At 33.9% G+C, this 22,346-nt stretch overlaps 1 protein-coding gene across 4 annotated transcripts in view; it reads left to right on the top strand.

The window, feature by feature from the left end:
• CFAP47 (cilia and flagella associated protein 47) overlaps positions 1-22,346 on the top strand; it is a 300,169-nt gene that overhangs the window by 26,435 nt on the left and 251,388 nt on the right. For all 4 annotated transcript variants that reach the window (XR_005262638.2, XR_011804865.1, XM_038173027.2 and 1 more), the window contains exons 16-24: positions 680-810; positions 2,032-2,154; positions 2,959-3,090; positions 4,124-4,201; positions 4,747-4,891; positions 6,730-6,824; positions 15,114-15,282; positions 17,186-17,286; positions 18,020-18,179. Coding sequence is in view for 2 of the 4 variants with exons in the window: in XM_038173027.2 (XP_038028955.2) it covers positions 680-810; positions 2,032-2,154; positions 2,959-3,090; positions 4,124-4,201; positions 4,747-4,891; positions 6,730-6,824; positions 15,114-15,282; positions 17,186-17,286; positions 18,020-18,179 (1,134 nt within the window). In the remaining 2 variants the exon portion in view is untranslated. The remainder of the gene's footprint in view (positions 1-679; positions 811-2,031; positions 2,155-2,958; positions 3,091-4,123; positions 4,202-4,746; positions 4,892-6,729; positions 6,825-15,113; positions 15,283-17,185; positions 17,287-18,019; positions 18,180-22,346) is intronic.

The following is a 22,346-nucleotide window of genomic DNA, read 5'->3' as shown; positions in this document are numbered from 1 at the left end:
AAGCTGCTAGAATTTGATGTAGACAGTGTGAGTGACACAAATATAATTCAGCCTGGCATTAGTTTCACTTGCACTATGGATTGATGTTTGTTAGAAGTGTGTGAGACATTTTTTTCCTTTGAAAGACAGTGTTCTGTAAGAGTATGTTGGAACTTCATTATTTAAAAAAAAAATAACTGCTAACCGAGCTGGCATTATTCAATAAAAAAAAAAAAAAAAAAAAAAAAAAAAAAGATAAAAAGATTTGGCTAGATGAAGAGCTTGGTGTGCACTGATTCTTGAAAAATAAGATATTTTGATTCTGAGTTCAGAATCAATTGCAAGCAAGAAAAAGCATATGCTCCTTCCCAGAGGTATTAGTCTACCAGAAGGGCTGTCTGTTCTTTTAAATTTTTTGTTAAAGTTTAATATTTGGGTAATTTGAGGCAAAAAAAAAATCAATGAACTTTGAATGTGTTTTACTGCAGGATGCTGATAAACTGATGTTATGCAATTGACGTGAGAATTCAGAAACTAACTTTATTTAATTCATCATACCATTGAACATCTTTGAAATGTAGGCTTTGTGCTCAATAATCGAAAGTCATTTGATTTTAATATGCTTGTGTTATTGTAATTGTACAACATAACTTGATAATTGTAAATGTGTATGACTATAATAATTCTTCATGTTATTTAGGCTTTGTGGAGCCCTATAGAGATTTAGAGTGTGAAGTTGTTTGGCATCCCGGGTTCAACTCCCCAGAAGCAGGAGAATTCAACTTGTGTGTGCGTAAAGGAAACATAATTAAGTTGAAATGTTTTGCAAAGGTAACACATCATACAACAGATTTAGAAAAGAAAAAATTAGAAAATTTATTTAACAAACAATTTCGTAAATATGTTTCTTTGGTTGAGCATTCAAAAAATATTTTAATTTTATGTAATTTCTACCTGACGTATTTACAAAAAGGGTGTTGCTCCAAAGAAATGATGGAGAAGGCAAGACTGCCTTTGTCTTGGCTGTAGTTATATACTTCCTTTGGCACCACAACTGAGTGGTCTTTATATGTATGTAATTGTTCTTCTTGGCTTACTTAATATAGCTAAACAAAGGTTGAGAGGTGATATGATAGTTCTTTATATGTATGTTAAAGGGAAACAGATCAAGGAGAAGGAAAATAGAAAGGTTTTTTTGAGTATGAATAGCTTCAGCATAACACCTGTGGATTGGCTGTAACATAATTTTGTCCTGTTATTTGAGTATGTTTTCTGCTATTTTGAAAAGAAATGTTCTGGATAGTTTTTTGAACAGTGGCAAAGAGAATCTCGAATTATTTTAAGGTGGAATAGAATAAATTTATAGAAGGAATCCTATGACAAAATAAGAGATTTTCCAGCAATAAGAAATTTGGTGAATCATTTGATATGTAATGTTACGTGCCAGGAAGTGTGAATGAGAACGTTTTTTTTGTTTTGTTTTGTTTTTTAAACCATTCTGAAGGCTGCATGCTCTATATGTAAACATTTTGAACGCAAATAAGACTTTTCCCCTTTTGATATGACTGGTAGCTTTTCATGGTAGCTTTTTCCTTTGAAACGTTTGAAATTGTCATAACTAAAATCAGGATGTGTGCAAGTTATAATATTGTCATTTTTCCTGCTATTATTACTGTATTATTACTGCTATTAAAAATTACTTATATTAAAAAGTCTATTGTCCTGCTCACACATTTGAGATGAAAAAAAACACATGGAGCTTGTGGTATTAAAATAATTTTATTTACCTTTAAATTAACTTAGAAACGTATTTGAGTATCTATGTATCTAATGTATCTATTAACTTTGAATCTAGATAAATTCAAAATATAGTCTATATGTTGTCCCATTTTTAAAATGTATATTTTTCTGTTTAAATTATTCTAATTTATACATTTCCAGAGGTATGTTAACTTACTATGTAATGAAAAGAAAATAAGGCTGATTATTTATTTATACTTAGTAATATGTTATTTGGTTTGCTTGTTTTTGCTTTCTCTTATTTTTTGACAGCTTGGTACCACGAAAGTTCAGTTTATAGAACAAAGGATACCGTTCAGTCATTGTCCAGTGGGTTTATCTACTTGTAAGACAGCCATTCTTCAAAACACAGGATACAATCATGCCTACTTCCAAGTAAACTAAAATTATTTTTAGTACGTTTAATTACTTGGGGGTGGGGAGGAGAAGGGAGTGCATTTTTTCAGATCGTGTTACAGCTTTGTATTCTCAGTTATTAGATAGAACTGCTTCATTTGTCTAGTTTTTAGATGAACAAAGATTTATGTGAAGAGGTATTCTGTCCCTATGTGTCTGTCTATCCACCAATCCAAACCTGACAAAGTGGTAGTGTCTCACAAAGAGATAAAAACTCCTTGAAAAGATTCCAGAAGCTGCATGAAAACCATAGGTGAAACAAGAATCCTGTATTTGTGTACCCTATAAAAAGGCATTTACACCTTGGATGTTTTTATATGCAGAGAGAGAAAGTGAACTGGCTGGTCATCTTATTCTCACCCTGGCTGCCCAGTCAATGCATGCGTAGACTCAGACCAGTCACAGCAAATGTGGTGATTTTGCTAGATTAACAACTAAGAGGATGGTAGGCTATAATGTGAATTAGATAAGACGTGAGCCAGAGCAGGTAAACACATAAGCCATGAATTAGTAGTAAACCTAACCTTATTAGTTCTTCTGATCACAGAATGATTTGCTATATTTAAATAGTGACATAGAATTGTTCTGATTAAAATCCTCAGAACTGTTGTTTATTTTGGTACTATGTGATTGTTTTATTTGAATTTGTAATTTGTTTATTATATGTTATAAAGGTTCACCTTGTAAGAATATTAAATCTTCATGATAGATATAGTAATGTGTTTTTTTTAGCAGTGATTTTTTTTCCCTGATACTATTAATAATACATGTTTGTGTTTGAAGGTCCTTCATTCAAATCCACTGCCTGGAATGTTGATCACCCCTCGTGACGGGGTGGTACCTGTGGGAGGCCATGCTGAGCTCAAAATCCTTTTCACTCCAAATGCAAAAATGAGTTTTGATACAAGAGTGGAGGTATCCAAAACTGAATGAGTTTTGGCTTTTGAGTGTTATGTTGCATGTTTGTATGTGGAGATGTTTGAATGTTGAGATGTGTGTGCATCTGAGCATCTTTTGAATTTTATCCGAAGTGTTCTAATACTTTAAAAAAAGTATTTTCTTACAGCTGTTGGTAGCTAGTAAGCTATTCTGTTATTCTGGTCTCACTACTGCTCTGAAGTCCTAAACAGCCTCTCAGTTGAGCTGATTCATAGCATATTATTGGCAAGCTGCTGAAACTAACATCTCCTTGTTTTCATAAGATCATGTAGACATATGCACAGTTTTTGTGTTTTATTGAGTAGCAGGACTGAAATACTGCAGTGTTTTTGATTTCCTGACTACTTCTTGTGAACATTACAAAAAGGTTAACTTGGAGATGAATTTACCAGTAAACTTGGTCTGATAATAGGAGTGCAGTAAAGATCTAATCCTACTTTGTTTTCTGCATGCCCACTTAGTCGGCTTGTCTTTGGTCAGATAAGTGGGAAGAAAAAAGGGATTCTGTACTGGGGCTGATCTTTGCTACCTTTTCCAATTCTAATCCTGGATTCTTTGTCGTCTTTGACTGCATACACTGTGCTCACTGAACCTACTAGTCATTCTTCTTTTCACTTCTAACAAACACTGCTCAAAACAACATCTACATTGTGCCAGCAGCTCCTCAAGCAATTTGTCTTCAGGTGTACTTTCCAATCCTCACAGCTGCTGAATAGATGTAACTCATCCACTCAGTTTTCTCTGCTAGAGGAAACAATTAGTTCTAATGATACAAACTCGTGCAGCATTATTTTTGTCTGCAGAAGAATGGTCTTCCCTGAAACTTTCTTGACAACTATAACTATCCAGACAAGGTATACCACAAAGGCACTATTGGTTCTTCTATACCTGTTGTTTTTTTGTTTTTGTTTTTGTTTTTTTTTGACTTTCATTTAATTTTGACAGATTTGATGATGTTGTTATGTTAAAATGATCTTGTCAACAATCACACTGTCCTCCATTAACTTAGGTAGCAGTGCGAAATTCAGGAGTACTAGTGCTCAGGATTGTTGGATTTGTAGAGACCCCTGAAATAAAGATTGATGTGGTAAGTATGAAGAAATTGAAGCAACTGGTAAGATTAGTAGTGTTTTGCTTTATCTTAATGTCAAAGTGGCACATTCCTACTTCATGTTTTCCTTTTTTTTTCCCTGTACTAACTTCCTGAGAAAATTATCACAGAGAAGAACTTGGGAACAGAAATTAAGAAAATAAATGTATATATGAAAGTTTCACTAAATGATAACAACTTTAACCTTTGAACTTCAACACCTGTAAAAAAAAAAAGGCAGAAGATTTCTTTAAGGTAGTAATAAAGAAAAATATAGGATAGGGAAAAGTGAATCCACTGATCTGTTGACTGAATGAGGAAAACTGTCCTGGTGGTATCACTGAACTTTGTTGCGTTTGATATCTTGGAAAGAATTTAAAGATAAGAGTTAGGCAAAACAATTAATTAACTGAGATGTCTGCCTAATGGATTATAAATTCTGAGTCACTGCATTACTGAATATAATTATTTCTCACATGCTGTTCAGTTACAAAGTTGACTTCACACGGGTTTGACCATATTTTTTTTCTTTAAACTTACAGGAACTATTTGACTTTGGTGGTGTTTATGTTAATTCTACAAAATCAATTCCATTTTTGCTTCAGAATAAAGGACAGGCACGTACCAGAGTGGAGTTTGATTTTTTCAAGTATAAGGATTTTAAATTGAGTGCTAATGACCATTCAGGTATTTGCTTTGCTATATCAACGTTCATTAAATAAAGAATAGGATAGTGCTAAGAGAAAATCTGTCAGACTATTTCTGGTATACAATTTTTCTGATTAACAGAAAACCTAAGACGATTATTTTAAAACTGCTGCTTAATATAAATTAAAATGAGACAGTTTATTCTGCCTATAAAATGCTTGCCAAAAAAAAGCACTTGGAAAATGACAGTTTGCCTGTAGATTTTTTTTTTTTGCCTGTAGTTGCAAAGGCATATAAAAATATCTGAGCACCCTCTCACCAATTAAAACAAATAACAAGAACAACCAAAAAGTCAACCCAAAAGCACAGCTATACTTATTTCCTGTTCATGGACTTCTATCCACTGGTTTGACAATATTTACTCTTAAGTTAATTCAGTGTCACTGTAAAGGTCTGGACTTTTTTTTTTTTTTTTTTTTTTTTCCCTCTAATGGTGCCTTAATCACAAGACCTCTGTTTTACATGATTTACAAGTTAGAATGACATCGGGGTAATGTGTGGAATTCAGTTGCTATTCTTTGTTTCTTGATAGGACTGCAGTTTCCTATTCTTCATTCATTGTTGCTCATCCCTTTTCTAATTCAGTCCTGGTACCACCTTTGCTGTTTTTAAACAACTTCATTAATGAGAGAATTTATGTTCTTATGGCCTCTTATCCCTGAAAACATGTGAAATCAATACTTTTTCTTGTGCAAGCCAATATTGTAATGTTTAGTTGTGCTTATGTAGAACTACATGTGGATGATCACAACAAATGATCTGATGAGAACAGAGGGCTTTCCTTCCACATGGTAGATTTCAAAGGGAAAGAGGGTGCCCCTAGTCAGTCATCTTAACTTGGATGAGGATTGCAAAACTGTGTACAAGAGGCAGCTAGCCAGCTTGGGAATTGACTCATTGCACATGATTTCTAGATCAGAGTTTGTGCTTGAAACAAGTAACGGGGTGTTCAGTCAGGTCAGGTACTGTTCAAACGGTGTGCCTTCAGGATGAATAATTTTTCAGAGCAGTTTTACTTTATGTATTGGAAACCCATGCTTCTGCCTATGCCTTAAAATTGGACCTGAAAGCCTGCTAAATTAAGGAAGCCTTACTGGTAAACTTCTGTAGTGCAGATTATTCCTGAAAGTCATTTAGGAAAAAAAAAAAAAGGTTCAGCCATGTCCCTCTGGAGAGGGACTCTTTATTAGGGATTGTATTGATAGGACAAGGAGTATTGGATTTAAACTAAGAGAGGGTAGATTAGATATGTAGATATTTATTTTAGATATGTGGAAGAAGTTCTTTACTATGAGGGCGGTAATGCACTGGAACAAGTTGCCCACAGAAGTTGGTAGCTCTCTGGAAGTGTTCAAGGCCAAGTTGGATGGGGTTTTGAGCACCCTACTCTGGTGGGAGGTGTCCCTGCCCATGGCAGGGGGTTGGAACCAGGTCATCTTTAATGTTCTTTCCAACCCAAACCATTCCGTGATTCTAAGATTCCATTTTTTCCCGTGTGGTATGAGTTCTTATTATTTAGTTAAGTATTTTTGCTTGATGCTTTTCTTCAAAGATAAATTAAATCTTTTTTTTTTTTTTCTTTCAAATATTCCCCCAAATCAATGACTTTACTGAAGATAGGTGGTGATTAACACTTCTCAAAATTACATCCAGAATGCTTATGAGAAATATTATATTCATTCATAACTAGATGAGAAATATTTACCATTTATACATGTATACCTGTGTTGGTAATCACTTTCACGTACTGCAATTATTACAAAATTGATATTTAGTGTAATGACACCTCTAACTTGATTCTGAATTTTGTTTGACAGTGGTTGAAAACTGTTCTTCAAAACCTTATTTGTATTCAGTTGACTTAGAGGGAAAGTCATCTTTGCAGTGCTCATTGTCCTTCATGCCAAAAGAGGTAGGTTGATGGGGCAGTGGTGATTAAGCTAAATTAAACTGGCACTCTCTAATATTTCTAAGATGAGAGAATATAGACATTCTAGATGTACTTTTTAGTGTGTACAATAGTTTTGTAATAGCAACCTGATTATTAAGAAAACAAGTTTTGAAATAACGTACTACTTTTGCTTCTTTCCTTAAAAGTATGCTCACAAAGAAAACACACTTTTCCAATGACTTCAAAATAGAGAATGAATACATTTAAATCCTTACCACACGTTCATTAAGTCATTCAGCAATTGGTGGCTGTTTTCTATTTGCAGCTGTTTATGGTTTAACTCTCAGATGACCTTAAGGGACTACAAAAGTAGAAGAGTTTTGTGTGTCATAATGATCAGCAAAGTTGCTTTGTAATGGAGGAAAGGAAACAAATTGAAGATATGAGACTATGGGTTAGTTTTACATCAGGATCATTGCGTTTTATTGGTGGTACATGTCAATGGGCAGCACTTTAGTAAATTTTAATTCAACCTATTGAGCAACATTTTTTAAGTGGGGGGTTTGGGGATTTTCATATATATGAAGAACAATGAACAGCAACAAAACCTAGTCTTTGATATTATAAACCTCTTTCAGAACAAACAACTAGTTGCAGCACACAAACCTGTTCCATTAGCTTCATTTTTACCTTAAAAAATAAATGAATTTCAGAGACAATGCATCTTGGAAGGGCCAACAATGTTCTTTTCTCCCTTGTTCCTACTGTCCCTCCTTCCTACCTACAATTTTATTGTTTGAATAGAAGTCGAGTTCTCTGTTCCAAGCATAATTCAAATAAATATTTGCATATTACAGCCTGCATCTCTTAACACTATGGTTTTCTTTCTATACTACTTTCAGCTTAGATTTTGTGCACACAGGTAAACCATTGCAAAATAAATAACTGGTGGTGTAAATTTATAGTATGCTTGCTACTCGGAATTTTTCTTGACAGAGGATGAGTTAACATATTCATCAAAAATGAATTATTTGAAATTGAATTAATTTCCACCAGTAGCATAGCAGGCCTTGAGGTTAGATAAGAAGCAGTAGATGTCATATCTTTATAAGTATCTTGACATTGTCTGGTGCAGTACTCACATAGGCAAGGCAGGCAGGTGTTGACTGGATACAGTGCTAGGAAGGTATGCTAAATTGTACACAGAATATCGCCAGTGACCTACTATCAAACTGAAGAGAAGCTCAGAAGGGAATATGCTGACATTTTCATTTAGGTATGAATGATCAAGAATAGAAATTTGTGTATACAAGTTGTGTATCTCTAAACTACGTTCATATTGATGGGAGCCATAACCTGATATCTGACAGCTCTTTTCCTGCTTCTGGCATGGGGTTTCTCTGGTGATAGTGCTGCTGTACAAACTGATCCTTTATTCTTCATTGTACTAGAAAGTAGTATAGAAGAAGGCCAATCATCCCTTTCCAGACTACTGAAATATAAACTCTAAAATTGTAAATGAACCCCATCCCCTCCAAACTATCAAAATAGGGATTTTTTTGTGCCTCCCAGTATCCTATTTGCCCCTGCTGCAATTAAGCTATATTACTGTTTTCTTTCTTTGCCAAGTGTAAGGATGGATTAAGAATAGATATGTTGCTTCTAACACTGCTCTACATTCAAATGATTAAACATGCAGAATCGTCTACTGTCTCAGAAGTCTTCTGAACCACTTATTTAGTTTATTTCACTTGTAGTCTGAGCTACAGACTCAGCATTACTGATGGTTATTAACAAGCATCCCCAACTATCATTTGATGCTGGTGATAAGGTAACCTAACTGAAGACAAGGCTATATCAATTTGCAATCTGCTCTAATGATATAATTTGGGGAAAAAAAATATCTTATATTTAACTTGATTTGTTTTCTGATAGCTCCTTTAAAAAAAAAAAAAATAACTCACTGTCAAATATATTGCAACTGTTGATTATAGTTTTTCTCTGTGATATCATCTTTTTTTAATTTTTCAAACTTTGAGTGCTTTTTTTTTTTTTTTTTTTTTTTTTTTTTTCTCCAAGCAGAACAGCTTCATTCAGAAGTAAGGGAATAAAGAGCTTCAAAAAGGAAACTTCCCTGAGGTGCCTCATGCCTCATAACCAATTAATAAGCCCTGCTCTCACAGATTTTATTTATTTCCATTTCCCCTTCTCTCCATGTGCTCACATCCTTTCTCTGTCTCTACCCTGTGCTAGGTAGGCTCAGTGCGCAGCCAGTGCTTCCATTCTGCTGCAAGTATACTATTTCTTGCCTGGCAGGAGGCAGCTTACTGATTACCAGGCAAGACATGCCCAAATACACTTACAACTTACAACCCACTGGTGGTCACATGTTAACATTGTTGAGCTTTAATGAAGCACTGATAGCTGGGAGCAATAGCACTGATTAATGTAAAAGGCAGATAACCTTGAAAACTAAATGTGCCACCCAGTATGGCATGACCAAGAAAGCATCTGGAAGTGCCTGTACCCCCAGGGTGCTGTAGCTTTTCTTTAATCTAGCTCCTGCAAAGTAGTATAATAAAATAAAATCTTTAATAATAAGCATAATTTTGTTAAGAAATTGGTATGGGTAGCAGCATCTCTTGTTGTGATCAGAGACTCTCATTAGTTGCAGATTCTTAGAACATTCCTCCTTGGATCTGAGTTGTTGCTATCATTCTGCTGCATCTAGATTTGCCCCTTCTCTCATCAGATTTCTTCCATCTCTTTTCTGACTTTGGAAAAAGGCTCTTGAAAAAGCTCAGATCTCTCTATACTGAGCTTACTCTATTCAAGTTTCACAGTTGCTGGCACTATATTCTGCCTCTCTACTTGAACAGCTGTTTCTCTGATATCATCACTGTTTTCTGGACAACTGGTCTTAGCCGGCTTACCTCCCAGCTGCTGCAAGCCTTCTGTATCCCAGTGAGATGAATTCTTTCTGCCTGCTGTCTGGTTCTGCTAAAGCTTCCTGCTGTTGCTGTAGTCATCACTACTGACAATGCTATCCGTAAACCAACAAAACTCCACAAATCTGTGTTGTGCTAAGAAAGTAGATACTAGAAATGTGAAATTGAATCAATCTTGAATACTCCTGCCAAAAATCATCTTGGTAATTGTTTTCCTTTTATGTTAAAAAGCTTTAAGTCATCAGACTAAGTAAGCACATAGCAACTCTGAATAGCTGCCACAATTTATGCTAAAACTTAGTATGAACAATTTAATGTGATATCATAAGACATTCTTAGAGATGAAGTATATTGGCATGTTTATAAAATAACATCTACAAATTTTGAGATAATTCTCCCAATAGCCTAAGCAATTAAATTAAATTGATGCTTTATAGGTAAGGCTAGGATGCTGCCCAGGTATGGCATGATTTTCCCTTCCTGTTACTCCAGCCTCTCAGAAGGTGTTGGAGGTGACAGTTCTCTGCCTCGTGGGAAAGTGTTGAATAGTGGGATTCATTTGCAGTTACAGATAGATGTATATGCATAGATGTACATAAGTGAGAACAATATACAAATAAGTAAATATAAATAGGTAAGCTGGCAAATCCTTAATGTCATATTTTATATAGGCTATATGATGCTTTCTTTTCTGTTTTGTTACACTTTTAATGAAGTATCTCAAATAATGATTACATTTCACGTGTTTTTCACTGCAATATAAGGAGGTTTAGCCAGCTGTAAGTCATTTCATTTCAGATGCTGAGTAAAACAAAAATTCGTATTGATTTAAAGAACAGCAACAAATCAACAGATAAAACAACCAAAAAACTCACGAACCTCCGGCCAAATATTTGTTGGAACTCTCTTGTCCCTATCCAAGAAGCATGACTTTTCTTGATTGTGACTCATGTTCTGCAGGCTGATTGTTAGGTTGAGGAGCACTTCATTGCTGTTGTTGTTGTTGTTGTTGTTTTGTGCCAGGGAAATGGACAGTGTGTTATCATGTTGAATATTTGCTCAGTGACAATCTTTGGTCCTTAGCTCTCACTGTGCTTCTCAAGGCAGGATGATCCACCTGCTAGCAGCAAGGTTATGCAAGTTCTGGTAAGGCAGAAAGGCAAAGCAAGGTGCAGGAGTGTGCTGCTTCAACTATATATAGTGTGTGTATATATATATACACACTATATAGTATATAATTATATACATATACTATATAGTGTGTATATATATATATATACAATATATACAATGTGTATATGTATATATATATACACGCACTATATATATGTGTATATATATACACACACACTATATATATACATGTATATATACACACACATATATTTTGGAATAGAAAATTCCAGCACCTTAGGAAAAAATATGACATATACAGCTGTGTAATAATGAGACCTGTGAGGGCTTTGATTGAGACAAATGGAGCAAGTCACACTTGTCAGAACTTGTTGTTTAGACTTCATATAGAGAAGTGACAGGTGTTCCCTTCCCCCCCCCCCCCCCCCTTTTTAATTTTTGATATTGATAAGGATGGAATTATTTATTTATTTTAATGCACAGAATTCACAGCGTAAGATATGCATTCTCTGGAAAATCAGCTGTTGAATTACAAAATAATCAGGGTATTGCTGCTGCACCATCTCTGACATCTCTGTATACAAGGGAAGGATTTAGTTTTATTTCAGTGTTCTCGATGATGGATTTGAACACTTTTTACATTATTCATTATGCTGGCTATATGTGATGGAAAGCTGGGGAATTTAGACTGCATTAAATTTTTTTTGTATATTTTAAGGAAGAGTTAATGTTAAATCTTACAAGACTTTGAGAATATATAATGTATACAGCTGCAGTACATAAAACCTTGGTTCTGCAGTACCGTTTACTTTGATAGTTAGGTTTAAATTTTAATCAAACTGCTTTTTTAATGTACATTACACTTTCTCTTCAGGTATCACTGCCGAAAATCTGTCTGTTGCTAGTGCTATAAATAAATTTTAAAAAGATCCTTTACACAAAAATTCAGTGATTTCTAATGCTTCAAGATATTTGATCACTCTGCATATTATGTTGTAAATACAAGATTATTTTCTTATACAGGTGTTTTAAGTTAATTTGAAGTCATAAAGTAGTTCATTGATTTACTTGCAATTTGGTGTGAAGTTGTACTATAAAAGCAAGTCTTTTAATTTTAGGGAGATATGTACTCTTTGTGCTAAATAAACTATTTGATTCTTGGATTCGAAAACAAAATTTTTCACTCAACCTTGAGAACATACATTTTGATAATTATTATTGTAAAGCATATAACATATAAAGCATTACTGCATTAGGGTGCTTAGTAAAGATAGAAATGAGGTAACTGCTTTGAAAGTTCATTTAAAAAAAATGTAACTTTTTGTTCTACTCAGATTGCTTGAATTTGTTTATTTTTTATGCACAAATTTTATATAAAATAACTTTAATATTAATAACTTAAAATAACTTTTTAATTGTTATGGCTTCTGGGGTAGGTGTTTCCCCTTTTTGTTATTTTCAGTGTATGGAGTACTTAGGTCTGAGGCAGGAAGGCCTTCAGCTAAGTTCACTCTTCAATGTTAGGCTTAGCGCTATCATCCACATTGTATGAAACCGATTTCATAGGTTCATATGAGTTTGGGTAGCTGAACTTTCTGATCAGAAATATTTCTTAAAAATCCACAACTCTGTTTCTCTGTTTAGAAATTCTAAGGAGAGAAAAAAAAGCTTTTTTTTCTTTTTTTTTTTTTTTCCCCTAATGAAATGAAAGATTGCAGATTCTTGATTTAAAGAATTGATACCTTCTTGTGGCAGCCTACACCACTTTTCTTACCTTTTTTGGAGGTGTTCTATGTGAACGCGTAACAAAAAGCTGCTTTGTTGCACGTGGCTATTCTTTTTAAAGCTTCTTTAAAAGTCTTTTTAATTTCTAAGACTAACACTTTGCAAATGATGCCTTCTTTCCAATTGATGCTCATAATTAGTTTAAGTCAGGATAGGAAAAATATATAAAGTCATGTTATCAATTATAGGTAAAGCATTTTAATCTTACCAAGCTTTCTAGGTCTTGAAAAATGCAGTATCATTATACTGGTATACCAGTGACACATGCTGGAGATGGAAGGGCTTTTCTAGGTCTCTTTTTTTTATAGCATTTCTTGGCAATGATGTTCCAAGTGTTAAAATTTCACAAGTAAGGATGTCCGTGCTGGCTTTAGGGAGCTGCCAGGGCTGGCTGTAATCTTTGCACCTGAGGTGCACACTGAGGTGTGCAGTCATCTCTTCCCACCCCACCCTTTTTTTTTTCTGTTAATGGTGAGCCATAATGCTTGTGAGATACACTATTTATATGGGAAGCATATTACATTTTACATTTTTGAAGATGTACAGTGGCTAAGTGTGACCAGTATAGCAAACTTCACGTACAGCTTGAGGAGTATGATAAAAGCTTCTAATTGAGTCTGGTTTGTGACTGTTATACAAGATACTTGACCTAAAGAGTCCAGGAAAATTTTCTTCTCCCTCTCTCACATTGGATCACTTTGCAGTTGTCTCTTAATTTTGAATTTATTTTTTAAACTTAATTTAATTTTTAATTTATTAATTTTAATGCATTTTAACAGTTATTAAGGTTACCAAATAAGAATGTGTTCAGCTCTAATCTATCAAACTTCTCATGTGTTTTCATATAAAGTTTTAAATGATTTTTGATTTCAGTCTTGAAATGCAATGCTTTTTAGTTTCAACTGTAAGAAAATATAAGTTTTTGTCTAAAACTGCAAGGAGCCACTGTTGTTAGTAGCAACATATTTCGTACATACTTTGAAGTAAAAGGAACTTCTAACACTGAAGAAAAGATCCTTTTTCAGTCTAACTTTTAATTATTTGGTTTTATGATGCAAGCACATACTTTGAAGATGTAACATGAAGTATTTAATGTGGTGTACTAAACTAGAAGAATATTTAAATCACATCAGGAGACTTTTACTCACTCTTTCTTTATTATCCAATTCAAATATTAGAATAGTGAAAATTTCAAATGTCTTTCGCCATCTTAATTTTGAAAAGTGTAATTCTATGTTATAGAATCTAGTCCTTATCAGATTTGAAGTATCAATATAAACAAGGGCACCATGATCTAAAAATATTTCCTTTCATCCCATGTTTTCATCTTGCTGAATGCAAATTTGCGAAAAGTTCCACAATGCTCAGCACACATCTTGCTCACCAGGAGCTTGTAATTGTGTATTAAAAACCCTGCTGGAATTCCAAACACTATAAATGCTGTGTACTTGCTTCTCATCACCTGAGCTCCGGTTGATTTTGTTACAGATGAATATATGCTTCCTTTCTTGGGGTAGCACATTTTATTTTTCTTTCCTGTCATTTATATATTTTACTCACTACCACATGTATGACAATAAAGCATGATGCACTATTTCCTGTGGTATTTGGGTATTTGAAAACTTTAAACATTTTCATATGCTTGGCTTTACTGTATGTTTTAAGCAGCATACAGGTTTTGTAGGCCAGAATCCTTTCTGAAGATTTCAAGGTAAGTGACTGAAAGACTCCAACAGTGTTTTTATGGTAGATGTTTTGTTTTTTCTTCTGTTACGTTTGTTATGGTTATCCATATCTTTTTCTCTGAAGAGTGTACTGCTCTGATGTGTTGGAAAGATCAAGATCAAGTGAAAGGTATGTCATACCTTCTTGAAAAGTGCATTGTGAAATAAATTAGGTTTATCACATGCATAACCTGTCAGGTTATTTTTCTTTTTGCTGAATTATGTCAGTTTTAACTCATGTTCTACCTGGTTCTCTGAACCAATTTCATTTATGTTGGCTATACCATAACAGCTGAGTTTTTCTCTTCGACGTTGGAAAAATGCTTTCTTAATTTATGTATTTTTGTTTCCCACCTTGTTTCTTATGGTTATGCTTTTGGACTGCACTTTCGATTTTTTTTTTTTTTTTTTTTTTCCTGCTCAGGATGGAAAGGAGCACAGCACAGTGATTTACCACAAGCCTTGTTTGTAGCTGTGCTGATAACCCAGATACTTTGGGGTATACATTTTTTTCCTTGATGGGGCAAAAATGGCTCATTACTACATACTTTAATGACTCACACTTGATGGTAATAAACATCCTATTATTATCATGATTAGTTCTGAAGTTAGTTTTTATAATTATGAAATAGTAATAAAAAACAACATTACCACTCAGGTGGTTCAAGAAGTACTACTTTCTTTGGGAAGGTGACCACACTGGCATTTGTGTTCTTTAGGTGGCAGCGTATGACTTCACTCTTACAGTTAATACTCCTTGGGATGACTTTCCATTGCTACAGCAATGCTCTGTATCTGCAACTTCTGTTGGGCCTGTAAAGCACACTGTTGCTCCACGGCCACAGGCAGTGACTGTGGCTGTTCCAGTCTGTAGAGTTAAAGCAGTTGGTAAGTAAACTGGGGACTTAAAGCAGGTGGTGAATGCTTATAATGGTTTGTATTTATCTTATATTTTTAATATATGTAAAGCTGAACTTTCTGTAAATGTGTGACATGTGCTAGGGGAAAAAGGAGGCTCAGGGGAGACCTTATCATGCTCTACAACTATCTCAAAGGATGTTATAGCGGGGTGGGTGGCTACAATTTGTAGCTAGTCTCTTCTCCCAAGCTACAAGCTTGTTGAGGGAATGGCCTCAAGTTGTGCCAAAGGAATTTTAAGTTGAATGTTAGGAAAAAAATTGTTCACTAAATGGATAGTGAGGAATTAGAACAGGCTGCTCAGGGAAGTGTCTAGGTCACCATCTCTGGATGTATTCAAAAGATGTGGGTGTTTAGGGACATGGTTTAGTTGTAGACTTGACAGTGCTAGGTTAGCAGTTGGACTTGATGATTTTAGAGGTCTTTTCCAACGTAAATGATTCTATGATTCTATGAAATCCTGTCCTCTACTCTTACTGGAGCTGATAGAAATGATAAATTTGATGTGTGGAAAATCAGTTTCAAACTTGTTTAAATTCAGAATCAAAGCAAAAAATCACTTATCAGCTTCCAACAGATTGTGAAAAATGTTTCAGAACCATTTAATTGTTTCATTCTGGTAACAGAAAGAAACAGTTAAAGAAAATGTTATGTAATTATAGCAATCCCTACCTGATCCAGAGAAAAGGAAGAATGCATGGTACCTGTCATGACCTCATGTGATCTTTTTTTTTTTTTTTTTAATTGATCAATCTCTCAGATTCTTCATGGAGTTTATCTTTTTATTTCCCTTCCATCTTGTGTCTAGTCCTTTATTCTTGTGGTGTTTACCTTGTATAGACAGTTTCTGCAAGAGGTGGGAGGACTCAGTGACTGGCACAATTGTACGTTAGTTGGTGGAAGCATTCCAAAGATGAGGTCCTGGTTTGAAACAATATTAGTTTACAGAGGTTATATGTCTTTGTTTTAGAGAAATGTGGATAATACTGGTCTTTACGTAATGTGAGACATAAGATCAAGAAGCGCTTCGGGCTTTTTGAAGGGAAGAGAGAATTGATCAACAAACTTTCTCAAGGGGCGTGAAGCAAACTTGCAGATTTTAATATACCGTATGCTTGCTACATTCATTCCCAGCTGATTAACCAAGTGCAGAGGCAAAATGAAGACTCCTGTGGAAATATACATCTTTGTTTTTTTGAAATACTCATTTTAAACTTCATCCTTTGTTCTGGTTTCTTTATTCTAGCTATATGAAATTAAGAGGAATGCTGTTGTGATAAAATGTTTTATGCCTTTACTGATGAATTACCATCACAAATGCAAATGCATTATATGTAACTAATAAAATAATACAGGGTCTGGAAGTAACATCAGTGAATTTGAATGTGTGTATAGAATTACATGAAAATAATATTCTGCATTATTTTATTGTTACATAAATGAATTTATTTATATATATATCATACTCGATATAACTAAAGCAGTTGACTGAAGATATTCTAGGTCCTCTTTTAAGAAGCATTGCTTTTAATCTCTAAAGTATGCTTGTGTATATATAGTCTGAATGTCCTTGAATTCATCTGTAACAGGCAGAGCATGTGACACTGTTTATAACATCTTCAGGATGAGATGCTGTGTGGTAGATGTAAAATTAAAATAATTTGAATGTGACTAAAGGGTCATAATAAGACAGTTATGGTAGCTATTTAGTAGTCGTATAGCATGGGAACAGTAAAATGAAATTAGAGCTTTAATAAAGGGGAGAAGCAATTCTGCTAAATATGAGCTGAAACAGTGGTTTTATGAAAGGACTTTGAGGAACCATGTGTCAAAACAATACCATATAAACATCCTTACTTAATATTTTCAACAGTACTTAAATCACCACTGGAGTTCTCCTCAATGAAACTTACATTTACACAACATTCAAGTTGTATACGTTACAATAGTCCTGATGAAAGTCTGAATTCCCAGGTACGTAAACACGTTGTTATAGTTATTCTTGGCTATATATTTTAATTACTTAAAAATGACTGGGTAAGAATATAGATTTGGAACTCAAAATCCAATCATGTTCCAAACATACGCTTTTATGTATGTTGAACTTTTTCCATCATCATTTTGTTCAGATTTTGATTTCATACTTGTTTTTGGTCACTAGAAAATTTTTCAAAGCTCAGCATTGGGCTCATCTTGGCTTTCTGTTGTATGAAAAAGAATGGGCACCATGAGACAGAGCAACTCTGACATCAAAGAATAGATTCTTTGGTGGTGTTATTCCCACTGTTTTCATATTGGATTGAAAGAATAGGTTTTGAAAACCTACTTTGAAATTTTTGTAATTTCTGTATATCCACCTGTAAATTTTAATATTCCAAGTCATGTGTTTAGTTCTTGCTTTACTCCACTTGTATCAGTAAATACTTGTTTCTATTTGGCTAGGCACTCCCACCACAATATGTTGATCATTGTCTTTGTGGATGTGGTGAGTGACTGGAAATCATTTAGTCTGTGCTAATGGGAACACTCATTTTTTCGCCTTACAAATAAAGTAAACTGGGTTCTTCATTGCTTTCTAGTGCTTTCTTGCTTTCAATCTGATCTGATTGCAAAAGAAATGCTTTGGACAGAGCAATGTGAAAAGTATCATGATGCTTGCTGCTTTCCCTCTTTCATCATGCCCTCCTTTCTCTGTAAATATTTACAGGAGCTTGACCTGAAGAATATCTCAAGGCAGTATTTGACATGGAAATTGAATTGTGATGATGCAGGCAAAAATATACAAGACAATATTTTCAAATTTAGCCTGCATGCTGGATTTCTTGATCCAGGACAAAAAATCAGTATTACTGTATTCTTCTGCCCTCGTAAGTAATTTTGTGAGTTCTTCTACGGGTATTTTGGACATTTTTGGCATTTTCATAGATTTGCTTAAGTCACTTTCTTTGATGAATCAAGACTAGCACTTACTTTGATGACCTCTGAGTTAACATGACTAAATAGTCAACCAAAATGCCAAAAAGACATGCTGAAGTTCTGAGAAAAAAGACAGCTGCAGACCTAACATAAAACATGGAATCATTTGCGTAGCAATATATGAAAAGTCTGTTTTGCACACAGAAGGCTTTAAATGCTAGGATACCTAAATTATTTTTAGCACTGCTCCTTAATGTGTATTTGTGCCAACTGGCTTAAATATTTACAGTTTCCAAGAGTACTTGGAGTGTGTGTGATTCTCCCTCCTCCCCCCCCCCCCCCCCCCAACAGACAGAACTTAGACAAGAACAGAAATTTCCTTCCTCCAGAAGATACGAAGTCTTTTATATATATATATATGTACATATATATATATATGTACATATATACATATATAAATTTCTGAATAGTTTGCTCAGAGAACCAGAGACCAAGTAAAAAATATAAAATAGATTTCTAACAAACACTGGGAGCATGCAAGAAGATGATAATCAACCACATACAGTGGGAATGGCAGAGCATTAAGATTTTACATTATTCCCAGTCAAACAAGTGTTTTGGGTAGAGAGTAATGTAACACTGTACATTAATAAAGCCCCTCACAGAACTGAGCGGTACTGACAATTGTATGTGGCCTACTGGTAGTGCCAGCATTCTTGAAGGGAAGAAAAGATGTCTTGTTGGTTGGGTATGATCCAGAGTCAGCAAGTGAGTATCCCTTTCCTAAAGTCACATATTGCTGCTATTTTTGATGATACAGTTGAAATCTATAACTTCTACAAACCTCTAAGCCTTACAAACTATTTGATATAATTGAAAATTAGTTTGTAAATCCTAAAGATCTATAGGCATGAGTCTTGCCATGATTCTGTATGATAAATTGAGAATACTGTATTAAATGTTGCTCTGCATATTTGTTGTGAATATGTAAGAGCAGCATTCAATTGCATATGTTACTTGGAGTTGATTGCTTTACTTTAGAAAGTTTTTCCATTATGTATTATATCTTCTTGGTAGCTTTTGTTTTCAACTTATGGTTGGTCTGTGATTTTGTTTCATGAAATGGAAAAGTAACTAATGTACAAGGACCGTTGCAGAATTGTTTAGGAAGTGGTTTTCTTTATATTCTTTTATTTTTAATTTTGAGTAACAAATCCTGACTTGTCTGAAAGAGTATTTCTTTCGGCATATATTACCTGGAAAGTCTCTGACCTAATCAGTATCTATAGTTGTATTTTTTTTTTTTTACACTTCTGACATGTTCATGAGGTATCCTTTTAGAAATAGGTATTTAAGTTATTCTATTCAATTTTATATTATTTCAAATTAAACTGCTAGATGAAAGTTAAATACCATTTACTTTTGGAAGACTGAGCAAAAATATTTATAGTATATTTACATTTGTGATGCATCAGTTTGTCTCCTATCCCTGATGTTCTTCCAAAGTAAATCACTAAAACCCTAAGTTTTGGCTCTGAAACACATGTTTATGAAACAGCCATAAAAATGTACTTAATAAAGTTTTTTTTTTTTTTTTTTTTTTTACTGTGTAGGTTCTATTCTATACTTAGTGTGATGTTTAGTTTTGGAACCAAGTGATATGATCCCATCTGCATCTTGTCTGCAGGTCCTCAATCAATTTTGAGTGATAACTTATGGAAGCTATCAAAAATAAATCATAAATGAAAATGTTAAAGAGCTGGTTTGGGGATAAATATGAAATTAAAAAAAAAAATGAGATCCAAGGATACTGGGTGAATTGAAAGAAGAAATTGTTTCAGGGTGCTAGAAAATGTTAGAATGTATAAATAAGAAGGAGTTAAACAGTGGGAGCAGGAAGACGAGAAGATTGTACAGAACACAGTGATATCATAGGAGAAAACAGTGGGAGATATTTCTTTTCAGATGTTCAGTTATACAGACTTGTAGAAATATGGACTTGGAATTTCACTTTTCTTTTGAAGGACAGAAGGATCTACTTAAATTGTATATGGAAAGTGTGTCTAACCAGAAGAAAGGTTTTGGGTTAAGTTCTGAATTTCTGAGAAAATGTTGAGATGCGAGTCTACAAAAATATAAGTTATAAAAGTCAAGACACAAAAACATACCATGATCCCAGTTCTTTGGAGTAAAAATGTAGAGGAAAGAGGAATGGTATTGTAGGATGGAAAGTGAAAAATAAACCCTCAAAACCTCCTGTGATGTTTGAGTTGTAATTAAAAAATACATGTGTGGTTTACTATAACTCTTAGTCCTTCATTTATAAATTTCTACTTTGCTTTCAGTAGGGTATCATATTTTTTCAGTGGTCTTTCAATTACTAAAACCTCCAAAATAAGTGTTGAAACTTCTAAGATGGTATCTTAATAGAAGTTTTTGAGAAGTATGCACATGGATGGAGTAATTGTGGATCACAGGAAAATAATCACTTGTGACATATTTGTGACTTGAAACAAATCATTTTGTTTCTAAAATTCAAAGCAAATAATTTGTCTAATAGGAGATAATATAGCTGTATTTTACATGGGTTAGGTTAACATATATAGCTTGGAGAGAAAGGAAGAATATACCCTTTCAGAAGTAATTATGTATGATTAAATCTGTGGGGTTGGTTTTAAGGATGCTCAGGGCAATACTAGACTTAGAAAATAAGAACAGTCAAGCTATATGTCCAGATCTGTAATGGTTTGAGGGCCTGGGAGAGCACAGTGTCTCATTTTCTCCTGTTTCTCCATAACACTAGCATTTCAGACAAAGGAAATTTTACAGATTTTGTCTAATACTATTTTATGCAGCAGCTGTAGAGGAAACAATTATCCCCTAGTTGAAACAAACAACTAGCACAGTCATCATATGATGGTTGGTGCTAGTTAGGTGTTTATATTGTGAGAATGTATTAAAAAATGCTCAAGTGTTGCAAAGGCTGAAGCTGAAAAAAGCATGCAAATAAAAGACAGTATTTTAAATTACTGGATAAATTGTTTGTGTAAACTCAAATGCATGTATACATGAAGATGACTGGTAAATAATTGTCAGTTGAAGTTATTTTTATTTTCACTCTTTTCCCAATCCTTTATTTACAGAAAAACAAATCATTGTAAAAATCAATTGCCCTTAATTTGATATTCAAAGTATTTTCTTGTGATTAGTAGTCTACTTGTACTAACCCATCACTGAAAATAATTACTTTCTTGTAACAGAGCATTAGATACAACAAAACCCACACAGGAGACCTTATTAATGAATAGGCTGGGCTAATCACCTACATGTTTGTACTGTAAACATGTAGTATGTGGGGATGAACAAGCCATAAGAAGAACCTTGAGTGTGGATTAGAGTCATGTGTTCAAATATTCCATGATATTTGTAATACCAAGTGCGTAATGGTATGGTAGTAAACTAAATGCAAGAGTTTTGTATGATGTGTGGTAATATGATTCTACCTGTTCAAAAAATTACCAGTTTAATAGGGATTCTTGAGAACTAAGGAAGTATCAATTTGATCCTTTTCTGCTGTACTAATGTACTATATTAATGGTATATGAAAAAATTCACCATATCTTATTGTGATATATATTAAAAAAATAAAAATAAAAATAGATCTGGCAAAATACTTCCAAATGTGCCAGTGAGCTAAAAGGAATTCAGTGTCCCTGGAAGATGTGATAGTTATGTAATGGGCATATGGGAACATCACACCCTCCATCTTCTAGGTTTTTTTTCTACAACAGTAAGAGATTAAATAACTATGCCTAATAACAGGTTTTGTGGGGAAATGATTAGTTCACTTATTATTATTATTATTATTATTATTATTATTATTATTATTATTATTATTATTATTATTATTATTAATAATAATAATAATAATTTTTAATAGGGCTTATCATTAGCTTTTAACTGTCTGTAACTTCTCTGTTTTGAAGTCTGTATTCCAGTGTACGCAAATTCTTTATTGGCACCCATTTATGTTGAAAGTGTATATATGTAGTATGGCATGAATTATCAGAAAGTCTAGGGCAACAGAACTGGCAATATTTATTTGGGAGACAAGTGTA

This window comes from Anas platyrhynchos, chromosome 1 (assembly GCF_047663525.1).
Source record: "Anas platyrhynchos isolate ZD024472 breed Pekin duck chromosome 1, IASCAAS_PekinDuck_T2T, whole genome shotgun sequence".
NCBI classification, from domain to species: Eukaryota; Metazoa; Chordata; class Aves; order Anseriformes; family Anatidae; genus Anas; species Anas platyrhynchos.
The sequence above is the reverse complement of the archived record's forward strand: the minus strand, read 5'-3'. Positions and strand labels throughout refer to the sequence as shown.